The sequence below is a fragment of the Melozone crissalis genome, unplaced genomic scaffold, assembly GCF_028551555.1.
Source record: "Melozone crissalis strain CALT ecotype California unplaced genomic scaffold, PUWL_Pcris_2 ptg000004l_1, whole genome shotgun sequence".
NCBI lineage: Eukaryota > Metazoa > Chordata > Aves > Passeriformes > Passerellidae > Melozone > Melozone crissalis.
The window spans coordinates 19,246,594-19,272,167 of record NW_026535782.1 but is presented as its reverse complement, the minus strand read 5'-3'; the positions used below and the strand labels follow the sequence as shown (position 1 = coordinate 19,272,167).

Genomic DNA, 25,574 nt, shown 5'->3' with positions numbered 1-25,574 from the left:
TTATATAAAACATGAAGGAAAAGGACAATTAATTTGATCTTCTATCAGTTGCTGAGGCCCAGCAAGAGTGCCACAACTTAATAAAAAGTGAAATCTAATGGAGACAATCCAGGTTACAGCAAAGAAGGGATAGTCTAAAAAAGATGTAGATCTCAGTGCAGGTAAAACAATGCTTCTGGGAAAAGTTAAATAAAGCCATGTCCTAATTTTATGCACACAGGGATGGGCTCTGATCTAATTGTTACCACACAGTTAAGGTATAATTGGGAAATTATTGCCAGGTTTGAACAAAGGTTAGTTTAATGTCTATTAGCAGCCAAATCTGTTGTAAATTATAGTAAAGAATGTCGGAAAAAGAAATCCCAGAAACCGCCCTTTTGTTATTGTAAAAAACTGTGCTGTGTGTCATCTTGAATACTGTTAATTGGATCACTATGTCTGAGCTGCAGGACCTTGCACTTGGCCTTGTGGAGCTTGATGAGGTGTGCACAGACCCCCCTCAATCCTGTGCGAGTCCCTCTGGGTGTCAGCCCTTCCCTGCCCCATGTTGACCACCCCACACAGCTTGGTGTCGCCAGCAAACCTGCTCAGGTGCACTGGGTGCCACTGTCCATGTCACTGACAAAGATGTGACACAGCACACCCAAAGTTTTAGATTATATAGATTTTGAAAGGCTTGAAACATAATCAAACCCATGGAGGAAGAGTCCAGTGAAAGGTTTACTCAAAGATATCTTCAGCCCAAGTTAGGATGCTGTTCAAAGCTGGGATGATATCATGGAAAAGTGTCCCTATGCACCTGCCTTCTCTTCAAATTCCCCTCTGAAGAACCAGGGTTATTCTGTGAAAAATAAGATCTGTCAGGTAAAATAGAAAGCCTTTATATTTTCTTACTCCTGGAAAAATTAGACTAAGTGCAAGAAACAGCTCATATAAACTATAGTGCTGTATGAAATTCTTTAGAAGGAACAATGATAAATTTTTTCAATAACTTTGGACACAAAAGAAAATAATTGCTTAATTTACACTAACATAATTTACTATTATGAATTACTATGAAAAATATTCTGGCTACATAGATAGCAAAGCACTAGAATTGTATTTCTGTGGAGGTTGTAGAATAACTTTCTGCAAGATTTAAAAGAATAAGACAGACAAACATTTGTTAGAATATACTTGATCTTTCTTCTTTGCCAGAGAACTGACTAGCCCATTCTTCCAGCTTCATTTGCATTTTATGGCTACAACTTCCAAAAGAAGAGATGAAAAATGAAAATGTACTTCAATAAAAAGTGCACCCTTAAAAAGTTACAAAGTTAAATAAATTAATTAAATAAAGGTTTGAGACAACACATCCATTACTTAACTCTGTCAAAGGATGTGGTGAGCAGAACTGAATGTTTCAGAATAAAAATGTTCTGGCACTTTTTTATCATTTAAAATCTACTAGATACAAAGAGGAAGAAATCCTGCATGATTGAAAATTAGATGTGAACATGGAACTGAGCCTCAGTGGATGGATTTTAGCAGAAGGGTCACCGCTTGAATAAAGGGAGAATTATCCCATACATAAATCCCAGTATAATCATGCACAAAGTCAGTTTTTTGATAAATATAGTATAGTTCAGACTGTAGGGCTACACTGGCAGTCCTTTTCAGTTGAAAATTACTCAAAACACCAAAAAATTAAATGGGAAAGCATTTTTTTATTAATAAAATCTAAATTTTCAGTGAGAGAAAATAAATACCAGTTTTGTTCATAAAGACATTAAGATAAAAATCTTCAATTTTATTTAGGATAAAGCTTCAAAACAGAAGGCAGGATGTGTTTCCTCCTGAAAAAGGATTGTTTACAATCTGAGTGGGAACAGATGCATTTTCAACAACGTCCTCCTGTCATCTGACTGTTATCTCAATTTTTTGTCTATTAACTCTCTTTATTTACCCTTTTCATCTCAGTTGGTCTTCTCTGCATGGGTGGGATGAGAGATAAAGATCTGCCTTCCTCTGGTGACTGCTTCTGTAGCAAACTAATGAAGCATGATGCCAGGATATGTTACATCACTATTTTTACCCTGTTTATCCTTGGATACCTGTTTTCGAGTAGGATACAACACAAAGGACAAAAAGGTATGAAATTAAATTTTAGAAAGAATAATTGTCTTCCTTATCGTGACTGTGCTGGTCTTAGAATTTCCAAATCACTAACCTGAAAGTAGAAATTGGTGTGAGCTAAAACACATAAATACACAAAAAGATAATGGAGTAGATTAACCTATACAGCAATGAAATCTAGGTCAGGCTTAATAACCTTCAAATTGCAGCTGACACAATGAATATTAAGCCAGTCAACCATGAGAGATGCATTCATAAAGCCAAACCAATCTAGGTTTTTTAGAGGAAAATTCGTTAAAAAATACTGATGTTTATGTGATTTTTTTCCCTGTACAAATGTAATTGTAGCATTTCTAGAAAAGTCACCACAGATAACTGACAGTGGATCTCAAGCAGCAATATTTTTACATACTAAAATAATCTATCAAGAAGGCCTAAGTTAGGTATTATTTTCTGTGCAGATTGTTACCAAAAGATGGGGAAAGGAGGAAGGAAAGGAAGGTAATTGCTTTTGCTCTAAAGAGGAGTTGAGAGAAGACTTGTAGTAAATTGAGAGAGTTAAACAAAATTTTTCTGAAAATCCCACTGAGAAAGATTTCCTGCAGAAAACAGTATTAAAAAAAAAGTTTTGGTTAACCATTTTTTGAATTCAATACATCATCTTCATGGTGGTTTTATCCTAGGAAGATAATATTTTCTGGGGAATATATACGTATGTATGTATGTATGTATGTCTGTCTGTCTGTATGTATGTATGTATGTATGTATGTATGTGTAAAAACTCACAAAATAATAAAGTGAAATGTAGTACCAAACATTGAACTTGTGGGAGGAGAGCTGTCCTTATAATCTTTGGTTTACACAGCTCAGTCATAACCATCTCATGAAATTTGTCTGAAAAGGACATAGGAAGAGGATTACTTGTCTTTTCTGTACTAGTGCCTTATGTAACACAACAAATATTCAACAAGTGTAATACCTGATAAAAAAATAGCATTTTTCTGGACAGCAATTACTTAAAGCCAGATACCTGAGCATTTTCCAGGGCTCCCATCCCCACCAACACACCCCACCAGAGGATATCTACTTCTTATTTCATAACCCTGTGGAGTTGGACTGTGCCAATTCCTCGTACCTGTTAACTTTTACAGAGACTCCACAGAATTGTTCATTCTCACATGATACTGTGGCTGCTCCACAAATATTTCTTTGCTTATGGGGATGGGCAACCTGTTGCAGCTGGCGCTGTTTGGGCAGGGAAGCTGGACTAGGTGATTTCTAGAGGTCACCTCTGACCTCAGCCATAATTGTGATTCTGTGATTGTCCAGCTCTATGAGATCACGAATGAGCTCAGAAAAGGTTTATTAAAAATCCATCAATATTTGAAAAATCTTGTGGAAAAAAAATGCCCTGATCTCTACTTCCTCTAAAAACTAGATAAAAGACATGCTAGTGTTCTGCCCATATTTCCTCTTTCCCTGCCCTAAGAATTTTAGAAAAAGGAAATTGCACTAAACAAAAGAAATCCAAAAAGCAAAAAACCTCAACTGTTTAAAACGGATTAAAGCCTCATTAAGCAGGACTGATGTTTTCAGTCAGTATGATTTATGATCTTTGTTTGTTTTGTGCTGTTCACCAAAAAACAAAGGAGCTGCTCTGGAACTATTCTCTAGGGACAAAATTGTAAACAGAATGAGCACTCCATTTGAACTCCAAGGCTGCATTTATCAAAACTATATTAAATATTAGTAAATTATAACTGCATCTTTTTTAAATACTAAGATGCAATTCATTTTTACTGAAGGGTGTGTGTTCTGACCAAAGTTATCTTCACTAATTTTTTATATTCCCCAGATTGGTAAATGTGAAAGCAAAGAGATTTCACCAAAAAAAGGCTGGGTTTTACAGACAGGAATCTGCACCAGATGCCTACTCTTTCAGCACCATCTGTGAATTGATAAAGGTAATGATAGCTTTTTAAACATTCTTATGCAATTCATATAGAAGGTGTTCCAATTTAATTATAGAACCACTTTAAAATCCAAATATTGTCCTCAGCCTCTCTCCTATATATAATGCTACAAAAAACCCAATGTTAAATGAGCACCTGTCTTCATTTTAAAACAAAAAAATACCATCTACTGTACAAGCAATCACTACTTTGTATTTTGATAAAATAATTCCCACATCTGCATGTGTACGTAGTATCATAAATGGGTTCCTTTAACTGAATGCTACAAGTATCTCCTGCTAGTGTGAATGTAAGCAAGCTGAATTTTCTTTTGGAAGACTTCTCAAATAAATAGCTATGAAAAGGGATATTTATTATTTAGAATCCAGTTTATCTGGCCACTAATATACGAAAAATTCTGCTAAAAAATCCCTGAATTTACCTTTAATTCTGATCTGACAACTCTGATATTCTTTACCAGAAATATGGTTCTCTTGTCTTAGAAGTCAACAATCAAATTTTAAAAAAAGCCCAGTAATTTTATGATCCCATGCAAAATGTATCTAGTAATTTGAAAAAGGTCTAAGAAACTGGTGGCATGATTCATAAACATATGCTGGTGACATGAATCATCTCATTTTACCTTTGGCAATTAGGCTGGATTCACACTATTTCTCAGAGATAACTGTCTATGCTTAAAAAGCCTTCAAAACCCAAAATCCTGTTTTGGTCCTTTGCACTGCACCTCATTTCATCCTGGTCCATTTGCTTGTAGTCACTAAATTCCCCAATTTTCTGTCTTCTTAAAAAACCTTTAAGTTTTCTTTATATGGTAAGGTCAAAATTTTTTGTATAAATAAAGACATCAAAAGATCACATGAGGCTGGACCCAGATTTAAGCAGCTCACCAAAAGACTAATTACAAAGTAATTACTAGATAGCTGCAAGACATTATACAAGCAAACCCAGTTTGAATTCTGTACTTTATAGTAAGAAATTCTGGGGGTTTTCTAAACAATGCTGCAGTAATAAACAGGTATTTTGCACAGCATTTGATGGACAGCTTTTCTGTGAAATAGAAAAATGAACCTTGAATGAATACAAAGAAATTATACTTTGCTTATGTAAACATCAAGATTATATGTCTAATTAGGCATGCAACTATGCTTTCAAATTATAACAGGTAATACCAAAAAGCAAGAGAATTAGCTGTGTACTTAAATAACAGCCTGGAGAGAACTGGATGAGCCAGAGGCACTGGCATTATTTAAATATGTTATGCCATTTTCAACATAATTAGTTACCTAATTGAAAACCCAAACTTAGTCAATGCATTTGTACATGTAATTAATTAGTTTGTTTAAAAGCACTTCATTTGTAGTACTTTATTCTTCATTTCCTTCCTTTGTCACATTACCACAGCATAGATTTGATTTTCACAAACAAAAAGAGACAAACACATAAAATTAAGAAGGGCATTAGTAAAAGAAAGCACTACAGGGCAATACACCACTAGTGCTATCTAGAATTTCAGACACACTTCCATTTTTGGTCTAAAGCTATTTTACCTATTTCAATATACATCTTCAATATATGTAAATCCTAACAGCTATGTGTTAAAAGACTCTTTAAGCTTTTTATATGAACAGAATATCAATTACACAGGTCAGAGTCACATTGTAAACCCCATGCAAACAGGGAACTGTGACCTAATAAAGCTTTTATTTATTGGTGTCTCTAATCTGTGCCATACTGATTAGAAATTAATATGACAGCTTTTTATCATTGTGTCCCAAGAGGTATAGAAGTTGCATTGGACACAAATCAGGGTGTATATATACAGGCATACAAGGAAACAATGAGATCATCCTAAAAAAAAATACAAAAGTACAAAACTATTTTCTGTAAAGTCACAAATATTAAAAATATTTATAATAAACACTTTTTATAAACAGTTAAACAAAGGAAATGAAGGAATATTTTTTTTTTGGTCAGAAACACCAAAGAAAGTAGATGGTGTTTGCAATGCCATTCCTCAGGCTGAGAAGAGGCAGGAGTCAAATTCAAATGATAAAGGGTGGAAAACAAAGGAAAAGCTGAGTGTCAAGAATGATAATTTACACAATGATTTATGGATGAACCCACAAATCCAGGGGGTAAGATAAAGACAAAGCCATGAGGAAGAAGAGAACAAAATCCCCCAATATTCACTAGACCAGAGAAGTCACTTACAGTACTCAAGTCTAAACATATTCAGCCTTTTGCATTTACTTCTGAAGAGAAACAGGAACCCACACACATTTTAGAACTATGAAATATTCTTTATGATGAGAAGATAGGAGGTGCAATTGGAGCCTGACACTAGGACTGACAAAATCATGCAGAGGATTTTGGCACAGTTCCTAAAGTGAGCTGAAACACAAGAAAAGAGACACACACTGAGGAAAGAATCAGCAAGACCAGCCTGGATGTAAAGAAAAAAAGAGTCCTGGAACAGGCAAACAGGAGCTGTTGATTGCAGATTTACAAGAAACAGTCAGAGTGGCAGTACAAGATTTAATTTAGGACGGTTGACAGCAGATTTGATGAAAGCACAATATATAGTCAAAACCCTGGACATACATTCAAGAAAATAATTTTTGTAAAGTATAGGGTCACAACATAAATCTGATTCAGTGATGGAAAAAAAAATGAACAAAAAAAAACCCAAAAAATTTTGGATTTAATACCAGATATAAGCTTTGAAAGCAAGTAAAAATATAAGCTGTAGGTAACATATAAAGGAATTATTAAAAATTGAAAAGACCAAGTAAAACAGGATGAAGTACAAAAAATCACTAAATAGCACAAAGAACAAAAAAATAAAGTTGATAAAATCTATTGCATCTGTGATAGAATAAAGAAGAAGAGAAAGTTCTAGAAAAAGAGTGAAGAATAACAAGAGGGAGAAGGAAGCAACCAGGAACTACCTTTATCCAGTGGAAATCACTGTATTTGCATACAAACTTCTAGAGAGAAGATTCATTCACATCTAGAGAATTTTGGAAATCGTTATGTTTTATTTGGTGAAAGCTTTAATGATGGCAAAAACTTGAAATACAGTTGTCTTCCAAAGGTTTATCATCATCTCTTTTAAAAGTGGCGTAAAGAATGGGAGGGTAGAGTGCTAGAAGTTACTAGCAGCACAATAATAAAAAAAGATGCTACGTGATGCAAAAGCATGCTTAGCCAGACCTTCCTTTCAATGCACAATGTGTCCTTTCCCATTAACACTATTACTTATTACAATACTTTTTGTCCAAAAGGAATTAGACCTCCTCCAATAGCACCCAGGACAAAGAAGAAGGGCAGTGCCAAAAGAAACAACTGGTACACAGAATCTCTAGGGAAACAGGGAAGTTAAGAGGGAAGAGTGTTCAGAAAATATCCAAATAGCTCAATTTTTTCTCTTCTCTGTCTTCCCTAGAGAAGTGCTTTTCATATATGCATGTAAAACTACCAAAAGTCTTCTAAATAGCTGTGCTCCCTCCTCCTCCCAGCTAGTAAGATAAAACTTAATGTCTGCAACAGACTTTAATTCCATTCTGTCTCATAATTTTGACTGCAGTAGTTGCTGCATCTTTGTCTGCAGTGCAACTGGACTCCTTTTGGACTCTTTAAAATGGCAGTGATGACAGCAGAGAACCCTGCTCTTCTAACCACATGTACCACCAGATAACTGAGAACACAATATAAATATAAAATTATATATATATATATCATATGCATATAAAAGCACATCTAATAATATTGCATATTATAATTTTATCTTTATATTCTGAATATATATTTCTGGGTACATATATATTCTTTTATACAACAAAATCTCCCAATGTTTTGAGGACAAAACAAATAGGGAAACCAGAGTTTAGGTTAGCAGCAGACTTCCCAAGTTTAGATCCAGACCCTCTTCAACTGGCTCTCCCTGCATTGCCAGCTGCAATCACTGAAAATGGATGAAAATTTCTTTAAAACCATTCCGCATTGAAAACCTGTGATTGTGGAAGGAAATTACCTTATACATTCTGTTTTCATTTTATTGCCTTACTATGGGAGCCTATAACTGATTCAGCTCTGTTTCCCCTGTGGAGCACAGTATTTTAAGTTCTTGGCTTCTAAGCAGCCCTTTAGTGTATTAAAATTAAGATACTCAGCCTACCACTAAACTGCAGGGCTCAGGGATATTTCCTGGCTGTCCAGATCATTCCTTGTCCTCTGTTTGTATGACACTCACAAGCACATCCCATTTTCTCCTTCCCTTCTTCACTTGGAAAGGAAAAACAAATATAGAGGCTAGAAAAGGGACAAAGCATAAGCTGCACAGAAGCAAAAACAATGGGTGTATTTTGGTAAATATATGCTATGTAGATTAGACCCCATTGCTTTTCTAACTCTATTCATATAATTTCCAGAGTTAAGGAAATTTAACCATCTCTTCAAAAGTTAGTTTAACCTGGAATTAAAACCTTCTAGAGACAGAAATGCTACAAATTTCTATATAAAACAATATCTAGTACATAAAAATCCTTTAGTTATAAAGTTATTCATAATATTTAATGCGCAGCTCTTAACACTTTAAGCCAAATAGTAATTCTAATTTTGTATTATTTCTAAAGCTATAGGGAGTGGTTAATCATACCAATCATGTAGGAAGCCCTTACATATTGAAATTTTTTATTAGATCTGCTCTATCAATCTTATATTTCTGAATCTTCTTATTCCTTCCGCATTCCCTCATCTTCTCACACTGTGTGCAACTTGTAGGTGCACTCAAAACTCAAACTGCAGTAGCTGTTAAAGCTTCTCCATTTCCATACTGAATAGAATAATTATCTACTATGTCCTAAAATGATGTTTCTGCTAAGTAATTAAATTGAGCTTCTGTAGAACTAGCATATTCTTGCTTTTCATTCATTTTATGGTGCAGAAATCCCCCCCCACTCTAATCTCATTTATAACATCTTACAGCAAATATCTCACACCTTGCAATTTTCATGATTAATGTGATGACAAGAACGATGCTGCTTTTTAAGTAAAAAGCACATGACAAACTACTTTATCACCTCCATCAGGCTGCCTATACTGATGCATCAGTACAGGAAAGACATGGTCTAGTATGAATTTTAATTTATTTATTTATTTGCTTTAAGGGGAGATTAATTCTTTGACTGATTTTTTTTTTTTTGTAATGGAAGTTTGCTGTATTGCATGCTAGTGACTGGGGGAAAAAATTATATTCCTACTTTTTATATTGGCAGATACTATTATATTTTGATGTGCTTTGAATACCAACACATAGGTATTACACTGAATTTAGCACCTCCAATTCTAAGAGGATTACTGATAAAAGATATGCATTGCAAGGGAAAGCAAGTTCTACTTTATTCTGACAAAGTGCCATATATTCATCATTTAACTGACAAGTCCCCTAGTTTGGAAATCAAATCTACCAGAGCAAAATCTTGCATCTGGATATTTCTTTTAGACAATAGCTCTAAATGAACTGAGACAAATACAAATTAGATCCTTAACATTGACTTTTCCTGGGCTAGAAATTCTAGAACTCTCTGCTTTAATTTATTTTTGTGAAGTTTCACTGTCATAAAGCAGACAATTCATGTAAAAATAACTTGAATATTATACTAAGAAAAAAATCTATGATGTATTTGAAGATTTTCAATTTTTAAAGATTTTATTTTTTCAAGATTATTGCTCCACTTTTTTTGAAACGATGGCCACAAAATACAGAAGGATTAGGATTAGGGTTAGGGTTAGACATGGATTTATTAGATTTACAGCCATATTAGCTGTATATTATACAATCATGTATCCAATAATATATTAAAATTCTGAAACTACTGTTTCATAATATCTATATAAATCAAAGCATGTTGCCAACACTCATGAGAAAATTTGCTACTGCTTCTGCTACAGGCATTGCCCAAAAGTTGTAACACAGTGGTTGTGGAGATGTTCCACACTGTGACAGACCTCCAGAGTCACTTCCAGAGATGTGCAAAGAAAAAATGACATCTGCTCCTATCATTTGTAGCGAGTTGAGGAAATGTGTCAGGTTTTCAGTTCCTCATACTGTCATCGTTGTTGAGCTTTTCCATTTTCACAAGGACAAAATGACAAGCACTGTTCCTGGGAGCAGAGATGAATCTGTGATTGCCACGGGACTCAGGGAACAACCACACGGATTTTTTCACTCAGGCCATAGTGACTGGATGTAGTAAAGAAGGAATTAATTATTTCACTGCTGAAATGAGGAGAAACTATCTCTTGCTAAACTAGACAGTTTATTTGCTTTCACAACTTTCTAGGTCAGAGTACTTGCTATGACCAGTTCTGATCAGATGATCAGAAATCCACTGAAGGTTTTTAAATAAATAAATAAATAATCAACATTATGTTTTCATTAAAAATCACCATGACACTTAACTACTAAACAAGCTTGGAGAAAATTACAAAACACAAGGTCATTAATTTTTCTATCACCCAGTGTTCTCAGGAATTCTCATTAGCTTTAATGCTCATTAAATACTGTAACAGAAAAATATTTTCCTGCTATATACATTTGTCTTTCTTTAATTTTTGTTAATGGCTTGCCTTGTTCCTTTTGACAGTCTGAAGGCCTGTGCTGCAGCTCAGCCAGACCCAGTTTCATGATAAAGCAGTTCATAACTGGATTTTGTGTGTCTGAACTCATCTGGTTTTAAATTTGCCCAGGGACTTGATCTGCTGTAGCAAATAATGCGAAACTAATGGGATTTTGATATTATGCTGATGTAAATATGGCTTGGAGACTTATGTAGTCAAGATCTACAGAAACTTTTAAAACAACATTAAAAGTACCTGATGGTGAGACTCATTTTATTTTAAATATCAGCAGAGAGGTACAATCAGAACATGGCTGAGATGGAGCGGTGACACATCTGCATGAAGCTGGAACTCCATTCTTTTGTAAACAAGATTTCTTTTGTGAAGCTCTAATTTCAATCACAGGTTTCAGTTTGGAATTTGAGATTCACCCTGTAATGCATCTTCCACTGGGGACTACAAACTCCATTCAGTAATAAGATCTTTAGCCCTAACTTAATTACAGTATCTGAAAAGCTGACAGGGAATAAACATGACTAATGATTCTGATTTTCTCTCAACTGCTCACCTATTCAGCAATCTCTCTGCACAGAGCTTTGCAGGGTGATCACAATTGATGATGTTTACATGTCTGACATTAGAAATAACTATTGTAGCAAATCACACTTGCATCTCTGCAGTACTTTAAAACTGAAGTAAAAGTTAAAAATAAAACAACTATGTTCAATTTAATCTAAATTTAAGGGGCAATTTTTGGTAAATTTCTCATTTTCAGAATAAGTGAAACATTTTATTCTCTCTGCAGATCTACAGGGACGCAAGCCCTGTTTTCAGAGATGCCCTGTTCAAGGGATATATTAGTAAGCAAAGTCCAACAAGAGGAAAAGCAATTTCATTTGTTTTCAAGTTTATGCTTATTGCCAGCCACTGTCACTGTCAGAGCATTTCAGGTACTTGAGAACACCAGCTTAGCAATCTTTCCTTGCTATTAGAGACATGACGTTTATGCCTCCAATCTGCTTCTATTTAGTCTAAGCAGAATTTGTCTCCAGTGAGTAAGGATGTTTTGAATTTCTTGTAATTAAAGACAGGGTGTTTAAGCATATATTACACATTTAAGTTCTATTTAGGCTGAAAGTTTCAGTCAGAAAACACAGAAACAAGGTTTGAAGAGCTGAATCATGATTAATTTCAATCTATTTTTCAGGAGACCTATCATATACCTTTTAATTCCTAAAAATTTGGCAGGGTTATTTCTCATTTATGTATACATCACATATACATATTTATAAAATGCATTTCTATATATTCAATTTGAAAATCCAAGTACATTATAGGAAATATTTAGAAAGGCTTGCTTATAAATTTTGGATTATAAATTACTGTATTATAAATGTAAATTACTGTAGGCTGTCACAGTAATACAACATAGTCAGAATTTCTTCTCCAGAATAAAGCAGCTGTCCCAGTAATCACACACCCAATAATGACTACAAAACAATCGCACTGGAAGCTTGTTACACACCTTAACATCAGGGATACTCTTCTGTTATTGATCATCCTTCAAATATCGACCTGTGTATATACTTGGGAGACAAACAATGGGCCAAAGTTGAATAGTTTTCATTCATTGCTGTAAAAATTATCTACTTACACCACAAAGGGGCCCACCATCCCCAAGCTAACTTTATGTGCATGTAAGACATTTCAAAGAACAATTTTCATACAGTAAATGAGTCAAAGATTTAAGCCCAAAAGGTTGCTGAGTGTTTGCCAAAACTTCAGCATGTTATTTTTAATTGCTTTTCATGAACCATCTAATTTGTTATGAAGAGTGACTTGTATGCCTACACATGACTGGTGCTATTTTAGGTAGTCTGCTGAGACATCCTCATGACAAGGGCAGTGATAACACAATGTTCAAGAGAATTGTGCCTTTCTGAAACTGTAGCTTATAAAACCAGACAGGATAACTAGGACATCTCAAATGGCACTGGACAGGTATGTTTAAAGCAACCAAATCCCACCCATTAAGCTTGTGAAACTCAAGAGTTTTCCACTGGAAATTAACAGTTGTACCAAAAGAATTTTTAAATTCATCACTCAATTTTCAACAGTCAATTATAGAAGACCTTTGATGCAACAATTTCAAATATGAATTGGATGATCTTTCAGCACTGAATATACAGCATGGAAAGTGCTCATAGCAGAAAAGACACCTAAGGAAGTAATCACTAAGAGACTAAGGAAAAAACATTCTTCATTAACATATGCTAATCTCTTGTCCTTCTTCTGGCAGGAAGTCAGCATCCAACAGTAAAGTACAGCAGAAAAAAACTGAGCAGGTAAAAGATGAAGCTTGCCATAAAATCTTAAGCTCTTGTAAAAGACAACACTGGGTCAAAAAGTAGATCTCCAACACACCTTGGCATGTTCAAAACTATTTTTACATGCCTGCATATCATGTATCATATTTCCAACACTTTTAAACTCTGTTAAGGACATCAAAAGATACAAAGAAACTGAACTCAATTACCTCTGCAAAGGGTTTTACAGACTGACTTAAGCACTGGTACGGACATACATGGGGAATACACGAGCATGATGTTGAGGACAGGGCAGGCAGAACAGAAACATAATTTCCTACACATTCCCTAAAAATTAAAAGTAAAGGAGGGGGGTTATAGAATGAGTTAAACTATACTGCACTGCATCAGCTGATTAACTGTTGATGCAATTATTTCTACAGTAAATGGTTATTTCTGTCCAGGCAGAATTTTTAAGTCTCTACATAAAATAACAAGCATCAAATTAGCTACAAAAAGGCCTGACTTCTCTCGTTCTTTAGAATCAGAAAAAAATCACATTATCCACAGAGAAATGAAAGGTGAGGAAGTTGCCCTGAGCTTTAAGGTTTGCAACACTAGAGGCTTTCCCTTTACAGACCCGTAACATTTCTCTTGTAGAACTGAAGTCTGCTTTTGACTTTGTTGTCTTGCTGTGGCAATACTTTTACCTCTTACTCCCAAATGCTCTTGCCCTCATGGTGTCGTGTCACTGAACTGCAAGATTTGGATAGGTTTCTGATGCGGGGTTTCTCACAGGAATAGTATGACTGATTTTAACTCATCCTTTCACCTCCCACCCTTCTTTCACCTTTTATTTTCTAGCTTGAGGTTTATAACTTTATGGTCAGGAATATGTAGAGCTCAGTAGGCAACATTAGCAGACAATTATGTTTTGGGGTTTTTTTTATAGGTTATTTATCACAATAAATAACCTAATCAAAACTTCCAGAAATATACATGCGCAGAACTTCACAGTTACATGAGCGCAACATCTGTACCTGACCAGTTGCTGCAGCCAGAAATTTCAGCACTAGTATGTAAAGGAATCCAGCTGGGGCACCAAGCTGATCCTGCCTTAACCAAATAATCATGGTGGGAAGTGTTCAATAGAATATCTGCAGTGCTGGAGAAATGATGGGAAAGAGAATCTTGCCTGGTGATATTCCAGTCTCTTCCTTTCCAGTTGGCCGTGGTATAGTTTTCCTCTTTTCTTTCTGTCACATGTTCTTTTTAAAAATATTTTAAAATTTCATTTTTAATAAAAGTTTGGGTTTTCTTCACTAAGACTGTACACGCCATCACTTAGGGAGCTTCCAGGAAAACCTATCTGCTCATTAGCCAGTGAACACTCAGAAACACAGAGAATACTCCAGATTTTAAGAAACTTTCTACAAAACTCAGTAGACATACATGTAGTGTTCCTGGTATGTCTGCTATTTTTTGCCCATGTAATTAAAATGGTGAAACAGTTTAAGTCCATGTGGCCTAGAAAGATGGAAAGTAATTATGAAAAATACAATATTAATTATACCTCCAATACTCTGGAACAAAAAAACCCCAAAAAAACAAAAAAAAAACCCACAAAAAAAGCAAAAAAAAAAACCCACCAAAACAAAAAGACCGAAGAGGATTTGAATTGACAGAGGACAGAGGGAAATAATTTGGTTAAAAAGTCGTCAGGTATTTGTTATTGTTTCAGAAACTAACCCAAATTTTCATACTCTATGTACTAGAGATCTCAAAAGAAATCATCTAAAACTGACCTAAAAGCACCTGTTCTAACATCAATATTTCCCAGCAAAAGAAGAAAAAATTAAGGACTTCTGTGCAATCTTCCAGGAAACTAAAGCTTTCTTTAAAGAAAGACAGAAACTAAACCAAACAATTAACATCATAATGGGTTTATTACATCTTTCAAATAATTTAAAATGTTCAAGGTTTTTAGACTAATAGTTTGAGGAAACACAGAAACTCAAAGAAAAACTGCAGCCTAACATCAGCAAGTGCTTTCAACTTAACTATCAGACAATGTATAAACACAGAGTTGAATACTTTTTTCATATGGAAGGAAATGTAGCAGTTCTCTAACTCCTTTAATTGCCTGCCATACATATAACAAACTGAGCCCTCCTCTATCCTACATGACAGAGCTCTTGGTAGAGATCAGCAAGAACGCCATATTCACGTCTGCATACTAGCAAAGAAAAGGAATAAACATCAGTTGAATAAAACTTGCACAGATTAAAAATATTCTAGTGCTCAAAGATTCCTCATTTCATTTTTGACCTTTCCATAAATTCAGCTCAAAGAGTTAATTGTGCTGAAATAAACATTAACGCACTGCCTGAGGATACAAATTTTTACCTGGCCATGGAGTATTGGCAGCATAGACAATGAATCTAAACTGCAGAATAATTCATTAGGAAATATGCAGTAGCTGTGGCAAGATTTACTACAAATATACTTGAAGTGTTTTTAAAAATTAATATTATGCTGCTATGCTTGGCTTAATTAGCTCTCTTCTTCATTTACAAAGCATATCTGTCTGGTTTATGAACTCAGTCTCTACTCCCCATTCTTGAAAACCTGTTTAATTAAAGTTTTAACTACTGCATAAGTTTTAGAAACAGTACAATGACTTTTATTACTATAAGCCTAAATCTTCTTTTAAATATGATCATATCTATATATATTGTATCAGAATAGATTAATACATGCTCCATAATACTCCTGTGTATACACACAATATTGGTCCTTTTCATTATATGTGCCCTCTATTTCCATTATGCTGTGCCTAGGCAATTTTGGGGGTTTTGCACAAACAGTTGGATTGTGATTAATTTAGCCAATCAAAAAGTCAGTTCTCCTAAATCCATTACAACTCACCTTCCTTGTTTTGGCATATACCCATTTCTAGCCTGTTTCAGTGATTTCCTCATCCATTATTGTATTTTATCTCTTTCATAGTTCCATCACTTATTAGACATCCACTTCTACTAGCAGGTGACTCTATTTCAATTTTCAACTACAGCAAAGCCTATCACAGTCTTTTTCAGCATTTATCACTTCCTCCCACTGATGCTATTATAAATTATTAAATATTTATTTAATTTTGTTATACATACAAAATTGAAACATAGTCATTACGTGCTAGCTGGGATCTATCTGAAGTTCTAGAAATGCATGACATACAGTTGATCATAACCTTTTTTTGCCTGCACATTAAAAACCTCCTGGCATAATGGTCAGTGAACAATTATTTGTGCAATCACTGCCAACAGACTACAGCAAAGCAAAAAAAATTTTTTATCTCACTCTTCATGGATGCTGGAGACTCTAGTTAAGGACTTGTCACCCATTATACCCAAAATACACTACGGTTTCATCACACAATTTACTCCACAGAAGCAGAATGTCAACAACAGTCAGTTCTACAATAATTTAAAAAGATAATAGTCATTTTCCCTCCTGTTCTCATTTGAATCTCATAACCACTGTGGTGATCAATTTCAAAACCTTATTTGTTCTGCTGTTGTGAACTATTCAGGACATCAGATTGGTGTGCAGCACAAAATTATAGAGGCAATCTTTTTAAATTAACGATTTACAATTAATATTTCTGCCAGCATATATTTGTAAATTTTCCTTAATATAAAACACTATGTCAAAATTTTCAAATTAAAATATGGCAAATTATTTCATATGGCTGACAAACAGTGCAGTAAAATAGGCAGGAGCAATAAAAAACTGTCAGGCTATAAATCTCATGAAGAAATGAAACAAACAAAGGAGAAAATTCACACTATTTTTCTAAGTTAAAAAAAATAATAGCTAAAGCATCATCAGTTCATTCTGTGTAGAATTGTTTATTCATTACTCCACTTCATGGAAAAATATTAACTTCACAAAATCAACTTTGAAGAGATGACATTTTTTTTGTATTCTTTACATATTGTCTAATCCCCAAAAATGTTTTCTTTACATATGCTCTTATCCTTAAAAAATGTTTTGACCAGATTTTCATTTAGACCAAATTGGCCTATTTCTCTCAACATTAGCAGTGCTGAGAGTCATCACAGCAGCTGAGGCTCTGATCCTCTGAGTCTGCTCAGTGATCCCACACGGCAGTACCAGTGCATTTTAAGGAGTTACTGTGCTTCAGCTGGAGTTGGTAAGCAGACATGTGGTCCCTGTCAGCTCATTGCAATGACAAGTACATGGTGTTCACTTAAGCTGCTTTCAGCAGTTCCAAAAGGGAGCCCAGGTGAAAGCAATGGAAATATGAGCATTTAGGCAGGGCACTGGAGGCAAGCTTTACTCTTTTTCTATATGCAGCATCAAAAGTGATGCAGCTGTTGTTGTTTTCTTGCACATGAGTGGAGATGGAAATTAGCTTTATCATTAGACTGGAGTAGTATCATGCATGTGATCAGCTTAAATCAATCACATGAGCGAGTAGTATCTCCAGTTCTGGGAAATGGAAGGCAGGAGGGAAGAGTGGGCTTGGGTGTCTGTGTGTAGAAATGTAATGCGATCAAGAAAACCTTTTAAAAAACACCACCTCAGTCATTTGCAGTTACCTGACCATCACTCAATTCTAAATGAACAGAAAGGCTGCTTAAATCTTTCTTCAAAGGAGACAAAGAAATTCAGATGGAAACTTGCATACACCCCCCCACACACACACCAAAAAAGTCATCATTTGGGACTCTGAAGCCAGAATAAGGATGCAGATAATAAAACAACTACATACTATCTTGCAAGATAGTTTTCTACTCATTATGGTATGTAGGTACAACTCTTTCACAGTGTCACTGGCTGAGTTCAGCACACAAAATATATTCAACTAAGATGGAAAGAGGACTTTTGCACTGCTTTAAAATGAAATAACCAGTAAGATTTATTTACGTTATTCAGAGCAGAGTATTTTGTTTCAGCATGTTTTTCCTCAAATTGCAAACATAAGAATATGTCTGGTTCTAATACTGCTTGAGTTAATAAAAATTGTTGCTTCCATTTACGGGAGGAAAGCGCATGAATTTCCAGGTTTGAACCTGTTTGCCTTCCAGTACACCTAGAAAAATCTGTGCTGACAAATACATGAACTTATTGTTCATTTTCTGAGATGAGGAGCCCAGGGAGCTCAGTTAATATCTGTTCCACAAGCTTCTTATATAAGCATAAGCCTACAACAACATCTTTCATCCTGACTTTCTCATCTATAAAATGGGTTTAATACTCTTTCCTTCCTCCTACCCTCATCTTTGTTCTTGTCACAGTGAGCTTTTAATGCAATACACGTAGATCAGCACCAGAGTTGAAATGAAGCTAAGCTTATATCCACAAACTGCTTAACCAGACATCTAAACACTGAGAAGATGCACTTCTAAGCTGTTCAGAACAAAGAACATTTTTACTAAACAAACCCTTTATTCTGATGTCTAACTATGGATTTCAAGGCCAAATTTCAGATGACCAATGACATTTGTACCCATAGGTTGCAAAAAAAAGTAATTTTTTAAAAGTTGAAATACATGATGGCATTTTATTAACTACTGGATTTTTAAAGTGTTGAAGTATTTTAGTCTCTCACTGCTCACTTTTTAAAAATCTTTATAAAGACAACCTATTGAGCTTCCCATTGGGATGATTCTAGTTGTATGAACGTCTTTTCTAAGCATCTGATGGCTTGGCAGCAAATCAACTTTCAGTGAAACAGAAATCAAATGTGTTTCTTTAAAGAAAAATATCTATGAAAGACATGCTGTCTTAAATGAGATGACTACACTGCATTTTTTAAGCTTCCAACGGAGAAAGCATTCATCTAAATGTGAAGTCATACATTTGAAAATTAGCATTTGCTGTCGTAGAATCATAGGATAGTTCATCTTGCAGGGCTCATCAGGAGGTCACAATCCAAGCCCCTGCCAAAACCAGGGTGAGCTATGAGGTCCATTATTGAGGGCTTTATTCAGTCAGGCCTTGCACACCTCCACGGAGGGAGGGCACAGCTCTTGTGGCAATAGCCCCATTGCCTGACCATCCTCAAAGAAAAGGGTTTTTAATCTGGTCTGAACTTCTATGGCCAGTGCACTGCTAGGCCTAGCTCTACCTTCTTGCTAACTTCCCCATGGATACTGGGGGCTTTCTGTTAGGTCACCCCCAAGCTTTCTCTTCTCCAGGCTGAACAAGCCCCATTGGGCCAACATCTCTTGGCAGGGCAACTGCTGCTGCCCATGCTGAGTTTGAGGGCATGGGGCCCTCTGCTCTACTTGTTATATGTTACTTTTGTCTTTCTGCCCCAAAATGTACACTGAAATCTATGTGTGGTCTAGGACACAATGGTATTTTTCTTCTCCTAAAACACTTGTATGCATCACAGCCCTGGTCATATTGCCAAATTTCAGAAATCCAGCTTTTGGTACCTTTACTACCGGGTCTCTGGTCTCTTTAAAATTCATTACGGATACAGAAAATCTTCATTGTGCATTTCTCAATTTGTTTTTTATGAGTTAAAGATGCTGCACCAATATACATTCCCATCATTTGCATTTACAGAAATGGAGTCCAGTCATGCAAGGACTGCATGTACAGAAATAGAATAAAAATCAATGGAAACTGTATTTAGGAGACTTGCAAGAATACAATCAATGATAAAGAGTCATAACAGAGCAGTACAGCTGAACCTAAAAGAAACCTTTCATTGGCTAAAAAAAATCCCATCAGTACCTAATGGTAAGTACTACCAAATAAATTGCAGAGATATATAAACTGGTGACATATATATTCTGTGCACACAGACACAGAATAAGAATATTTTAGAGGATGAAGAGACTTCATCTAAGGTAATTTAACTGCTACTATGTCCTTTAGATACATAAAGAACCAAGACAGAACAATATGAAGAAGACAGTCGATATAAAAGATATTGCAAAATTTGTAATCTATGAGGATATTGCTGTGTCTCTGTAGAGTACAACCTGTTCTCACTTTGCAGATCTACCACTCCTGTCAATGTGGATCTGACCACTCACAGATTTATATTCATAACCCAGACAGACAAAGCAGACTTTGGCAAAGAGAATAGAACACAGCCCTAAACGTACGCTGTGTGTCATCACCTACTGTGAGTTCTAGATTTTAATATGTTTTACTGATAATCCATTTTCCTATTCTAGCTATGAGCCATTGCAAGCAGTACCTTATCACATAAGCAGTACCCCAGAATAGTTACCAGGGGCCTATGTGGTGGGGGCAGCAAGCAAAGAGCGAACAAACAGAGTCTTGCTACAGCACTAGTGAACATAAATTGCTACTGTGTGATTAAATAGCAAAAGTTTGTATGTAATTCCTGCCAGGTGATTGCCCTGAAGATGTTATTCTTCAGAGATATTCTTGGGCTCCAACACTGGCAAAGTCTGAGTTTTTCTGAAGGCTGCTCTGCTTACTAGAGGCGGGCACAGATTTTTTGGTATAATCTAATACAAGCTGTTATCCAGCAGTATGGTCTCTGTGTGGAGACAGCTATTTTGTGGGAAAATCATCCCTGGACCTCAGCGGAAAAAAAATGGCAGCCAAATATCTGACAAAATTGAGTTGATTCAGTAAAACAAAAAAGCTCCAAAACAATAAAAACTCCTTAATAATTGTCTTGTTCACATTAAAGGGTGATGCTACTGACACCAACTCTCTGAGAATAAAAAAAAAGCAACCAAACACCTGCAATGAGTAATGACAGTTTGAAGCTGAAAGCTTTCTTCAATAAGTAGACAGAATGACCAAATTTTGCTTACAATTGAAGGAAGTACAGGATCTTTGATTGGAAAAAATATAACAGCCTGCATGAACTTGTCAACAGGAGTACTTAACATTAATAAAATAAGTGCTGCATTTAATAGCTACTGATGGATGGGTTTTATTTCTATTAATTCTCTACCCTTTTACAAATCCCATTATACCTCTTTCCTTCCTAACTTCCTGTGGCAATAGTTTCTACAACTTAATTATAAGCCCTGTAATACAAGTTGAAAAGGTATTGTTGAAAAGTTGGTTTAGACCTACAGTTTAATAATGCAATGATCTATGTCTGCATTGTCATGCTTTGAGAAACAAGGAGTATTTCCTTTTTCACATCTTCAGAGCAATTTCGCAAGATGCAACATGTAAACAGACACAACATTTTCCTGAAGCATTCAGCTCAGAACACTAACTCCTGAAGAGCCTAACAATATTGCCAGACATAACCTTTTTTAAAAAAAATTACTCTTCCTAAAGGCTCACTAATCATTCTTAACTCAAGTACCGTATTAAGAAGCAAACAAATAGATGAAAAGAACATAACAGGCACACCAAGCTCCTGAAGATCTGTGGAACTGTGACAGACAGGAGGAAAACAAATTAGTTCAGCAAGGTACTGAATAGACTTAATTTCAAATTTTACTGGCTTAATACCAATTTTGATTTCCTTCGCATTAACCATAATTTATTTTTGTTACTGAAAACAAACCATAACTCATCTGTGAAAGTTTACTATAGATTTTTGAATTACCAGTAATGCATTTAAGATAAATAAGTTTAATTTCAAGTTTTTTCAAGTGTTTTATAATACCAACATTAATTTTTAACAAATTAGATTATATTGACTTTTAAAATAAGGCCTCCTCTGGAAGACTTATCATTTAAACAATTTTCAGGAACCGATTTTCTACTTAAAGCTAATTCTCCTGTGAGTCTATGGAAAACAAAACAAATTCTGATCTATGGGAGCTACACTTTGCAATATTGTCTGTATACAAGCTGACCTATAGACTCATTTGCAAGGACTAACTGGGGATTTTTTTGTCCATTCTTTGAATTCTTTTGAAGAGGAAGTTGTACCAGCTTATCTAAATTAAATTATATTTTACAGGTTTGTGGAATGTACTGTATGCTTCTAGTGATTTACAAGACACTACCAAACTCACTTCACCTGCACTAGCAACTAGACTGGAAAAAAGAATAGAAAACTGTAATGACAGTGTTTTTATTTCAGTGCACTTGTACCACTTTGCAATGCCTCAAATTATATTTCAAAAGGTAAATTATTATGTAGTATAATGTCTGACTACCTGAAAAACAGAAAATAAAAGGTGAAAATGGACCTATTATAGATTTTTCACCTACATGCCTTTTCAAAAACTCTAAGTCAGTTATTGTTACTTTTAAAATGCCACAATTTTAATTTCATTAAATATTTTAGAATTAGGATTTGAAAAACAGGATTTTTCTGCCATGGAGTCAACTCCTGAAGTAAAGTCAAAATATAAGGGACCTTTCCTATGGCACTAATGGCTCTGCCTGTTTGATCTTTCATCACTTTCAGTAATTAAGAAACAGTAAAATGCTAATTAACTTACTTTAATTGATAACATGAGAAAACACAGCTTTCTAGTATTATCCCTAATCATGCTCCAAATGGATCAAATAAAGATAATTCATTCAGCTATGAAAGCACAACTACAGAATCACAGAACATATTGCCTATCACTCTTCTTATCTCAGCCCATGGCAATACTGCTTGTCTGATTTAATTGCAGCTGGAAAGGAAATACCACACAGCCACTTGTTCACTCCAGCCTTCCCTGTCAGGGGCAGGGAGGGGAATTAGAAACAAAAGGTAAACTTCATTGGTTGAGAAACAGCAGCTTAGTAATGGAGAGGAAATAAAATGTAATGCTAATAGCAATAACAGAAATTAATACAATAATATTCACTCTACCATCTTTGTTACTGTTATCGTTGTTGTTATTACTGAAAAGAGAAATAGAGGAATAAAACTCCAGAATGGCGAGTGATGCACAATAAAACTGCTCACCATCCATCCCCAAGCAGTGATCAGTGCTCTCCAGCCAGCTCCCTGCAGTTTACACACTGAGTTTGACATTCTGTGGCATGGAATATCCCTTTGGCCAGTTGGGTCAGCTGTCCTGGCCATGCTCCTTCCTGGATTGTTGTGCTCCTTCTCACTGGCAAAGCATGGGAAATGGGAAAGTCCTTGACAAAGGGTAAGCACTACCCAGCGAAAACTGAAGTATCACTTTGTTATCAACCTAATTCTCATTCTAAAGCAAAAAACCACAGCACTGTACCAGCTACAGGAAGCAAATTAACTCTATCCCAGCCAAGACCAAGACACACAGCAAAAAGCTCTGGGACGACTGTCACATCTTCAAATTAAAAAAAAAATGCACATCTGAATTTCTGAGATTTCTATCAGTATTTCTATCAGTATTTCTATCAATAAAGTAATCTAACCAGGTTTACCACAGAAAACTGAGGATCATTGTACAGTCTTCTGTGTCCATGAGTGATTCACTAACCTGCAGGCTTATCGGTATTCTCAATGCACTTTGTCCATTTGGCCAGGAACACCCACTAATGTTAATGAAAAGTTCCAAGTCTTAAAGAGTTTGAATGTATAGCAGAGTTAATTTCCTAAAGCTATAATTTAGGATATTAAATTCCCTTTTTTTTATCAAAATTGACACTTAGTTTCAAAAATTAAGGCAAATATGTTAATAACATAGAACAATGTAAAGTAACCCTTGAAGTTACCTTCTATTGCAATCTCTTTCTGATATTGCCACAGAAATGAATGAGGAATACTGAAACATGAATAACATTCTTATCACTTATATGAATTACAGCGCTAATATCAGCAATATAAGTACCTTCTTAAGGACACAGGTCAATAAAAGACAGTACACACACTACTCCTCTGTATCACTTGAAAGTGATAGCTGGTTTTAGCTGTAGATGTCTATAGCTTTTGGACATCAAATTGTCTCCTTTGTTCTAGATATTTTGCTTCAACAGAGACGCAACAATCTATTTTGGTTTCTCAAACTGACATAATTCAGATTTTTTCAATAAAACAGGAACTATATTGACTGCAAGAGAAAAAAAATATGTGGACATATTTCACAGTGCCCATGCTATTAACTAAGGGTGCACTGAGATCAAATTCAAACCCTTGATTTGAATTGCAGCTGTCAAGTACTTCTCAAGCAGTTACTACACCAGAGCAAGAATCATTATCTAAATTAACTGAGTCACAATCTGCCATATTGTCTGAGATCTCCCAGGGTCATTCACATGTTAGAATGGGAAACCAGGGATTTACCCTCCCACCTGCATGCCTATTCTACTCTGCACCTGGGAAAAAGAAACCTTTTCAAGCAAGCATTTTCTTCAAAGTAATACTGTTCCCACAAAAACTTTTTATTTACACCTACTGGTAATTTATTTCCACCCAGACCCAGTAGGAAGCTCTATCTGTCAGAGTAAACCAAGTCTTGAAGTACTCTAGAGTCTACTATTGCTACAATGGGTTTTTTTTCCTGATAGAATAATTTACTCAAAATCAGTTGCACCATATTCCCTAAAGATGCCTACAAACTACAATGAAGACAGTAATCTATGAGGGTTCTTTTTTCAATAAAATAAAATAAAATAAAATAAAATAAAATGAAATATCAAAGATGAGATCCACAAACAAACAAATAAATAAACAAAAGCCTAAAAGCAACCAACTTGCCCACCGCAATGCAAAACAGCAGCTGGAGTTTCTAAATGAAAAATCATAGCCCTGTAATCTCATTGAAAACTGCTGTACAATTACCTGCCTTGATTTGTGGCAGAGATATTCTCAGTAAAAAGCATTACTTGTATCCATGCACATTTCACAAGAGAGTGAGTAGTTTTGTGTAACATTTCTCCTCTCATTAAAAAACAGACAGGTACAATGCTGACATCCTTGCTAGTAACAGACAGAAAATGCTAGAAATTACTCGTTGTCTAGGATACTGATTTAAAATACATTAAAAAAGCTGTGCCATTCCTATAAAGACTTTGAGACTTAGGCTTAAAATACTTACTTAATAATGTCTCCTTCAAGAGCAATCACTCGTTTAATGATCTTCTGTTCAGGATTTCTAGGAGACCTGAGACAGGAGATAAGGTTACACAATCAGTACCATTCCCATTGTTTTAAGAAGATGAAAGAAATAGACACTATATAAGTCATTAGATGATTCCATGTTCTCCTTGTGTTAGCATCAGTCACACTGTTCTAAAGGGAAGTGAGGCTACTGCAGTCCCTGTCACTGCAAACCATCACTGAAAGCAGTTGATGACTTCCTTGCAAACAGCACAATAATCAACACACCTTTGATCATGAAAAATACACTCCACAACACTAAAAGTAAAGCATCCCATGAACCAATGGGGAAGGTACCTTTGCAAATAGATTAATGTATTAAAACCTGAATCCCCCACCATTTGTTGGGAAAATGAGTTAAACATTTATGTCTTTCAATCAATTTGGGAGAAAAAAAATCTTCCTATGTTATATTAATATCTATCACTAATTTAGGTAAGCCTTGCCTAGGGAATTGTGGAAGTTTAAAAATAAAAGTTGCAAAAATTTCTGAAAGTTGCAGCTTCTGAATGCATTGTTTTTCATTTATTTCTCCACAGC

At 35.2% G+C, this 25,574-nt stretch overlaps 1 protein-coding gene across 2 annotated transcripts in view; it reads right to left on the bottom strand.

Annotated features, from left to right (window-relative positions):
- IMMP2L (inner mitochondrial membrane peptidase subunit 2) overlaps positions 1-25,574 on the bottom strand; it is a 407,502-nt gene that overhangs the window by 113,564 nt on the left and 268,364 nt on the right. For both annotated transcript variants that reach the window (XM_054276083.1, XM_054276092.1), the window contains exon 4: positions 24,973-25,038. In XM_054276083.1, the coding sequence (XP_054132058.1) occupies positions 24,973-25,038 (66 nt within the window). The remainder of the gene's footprint in view (positions 1-24,972; positions 25,039-25,574) is intronic.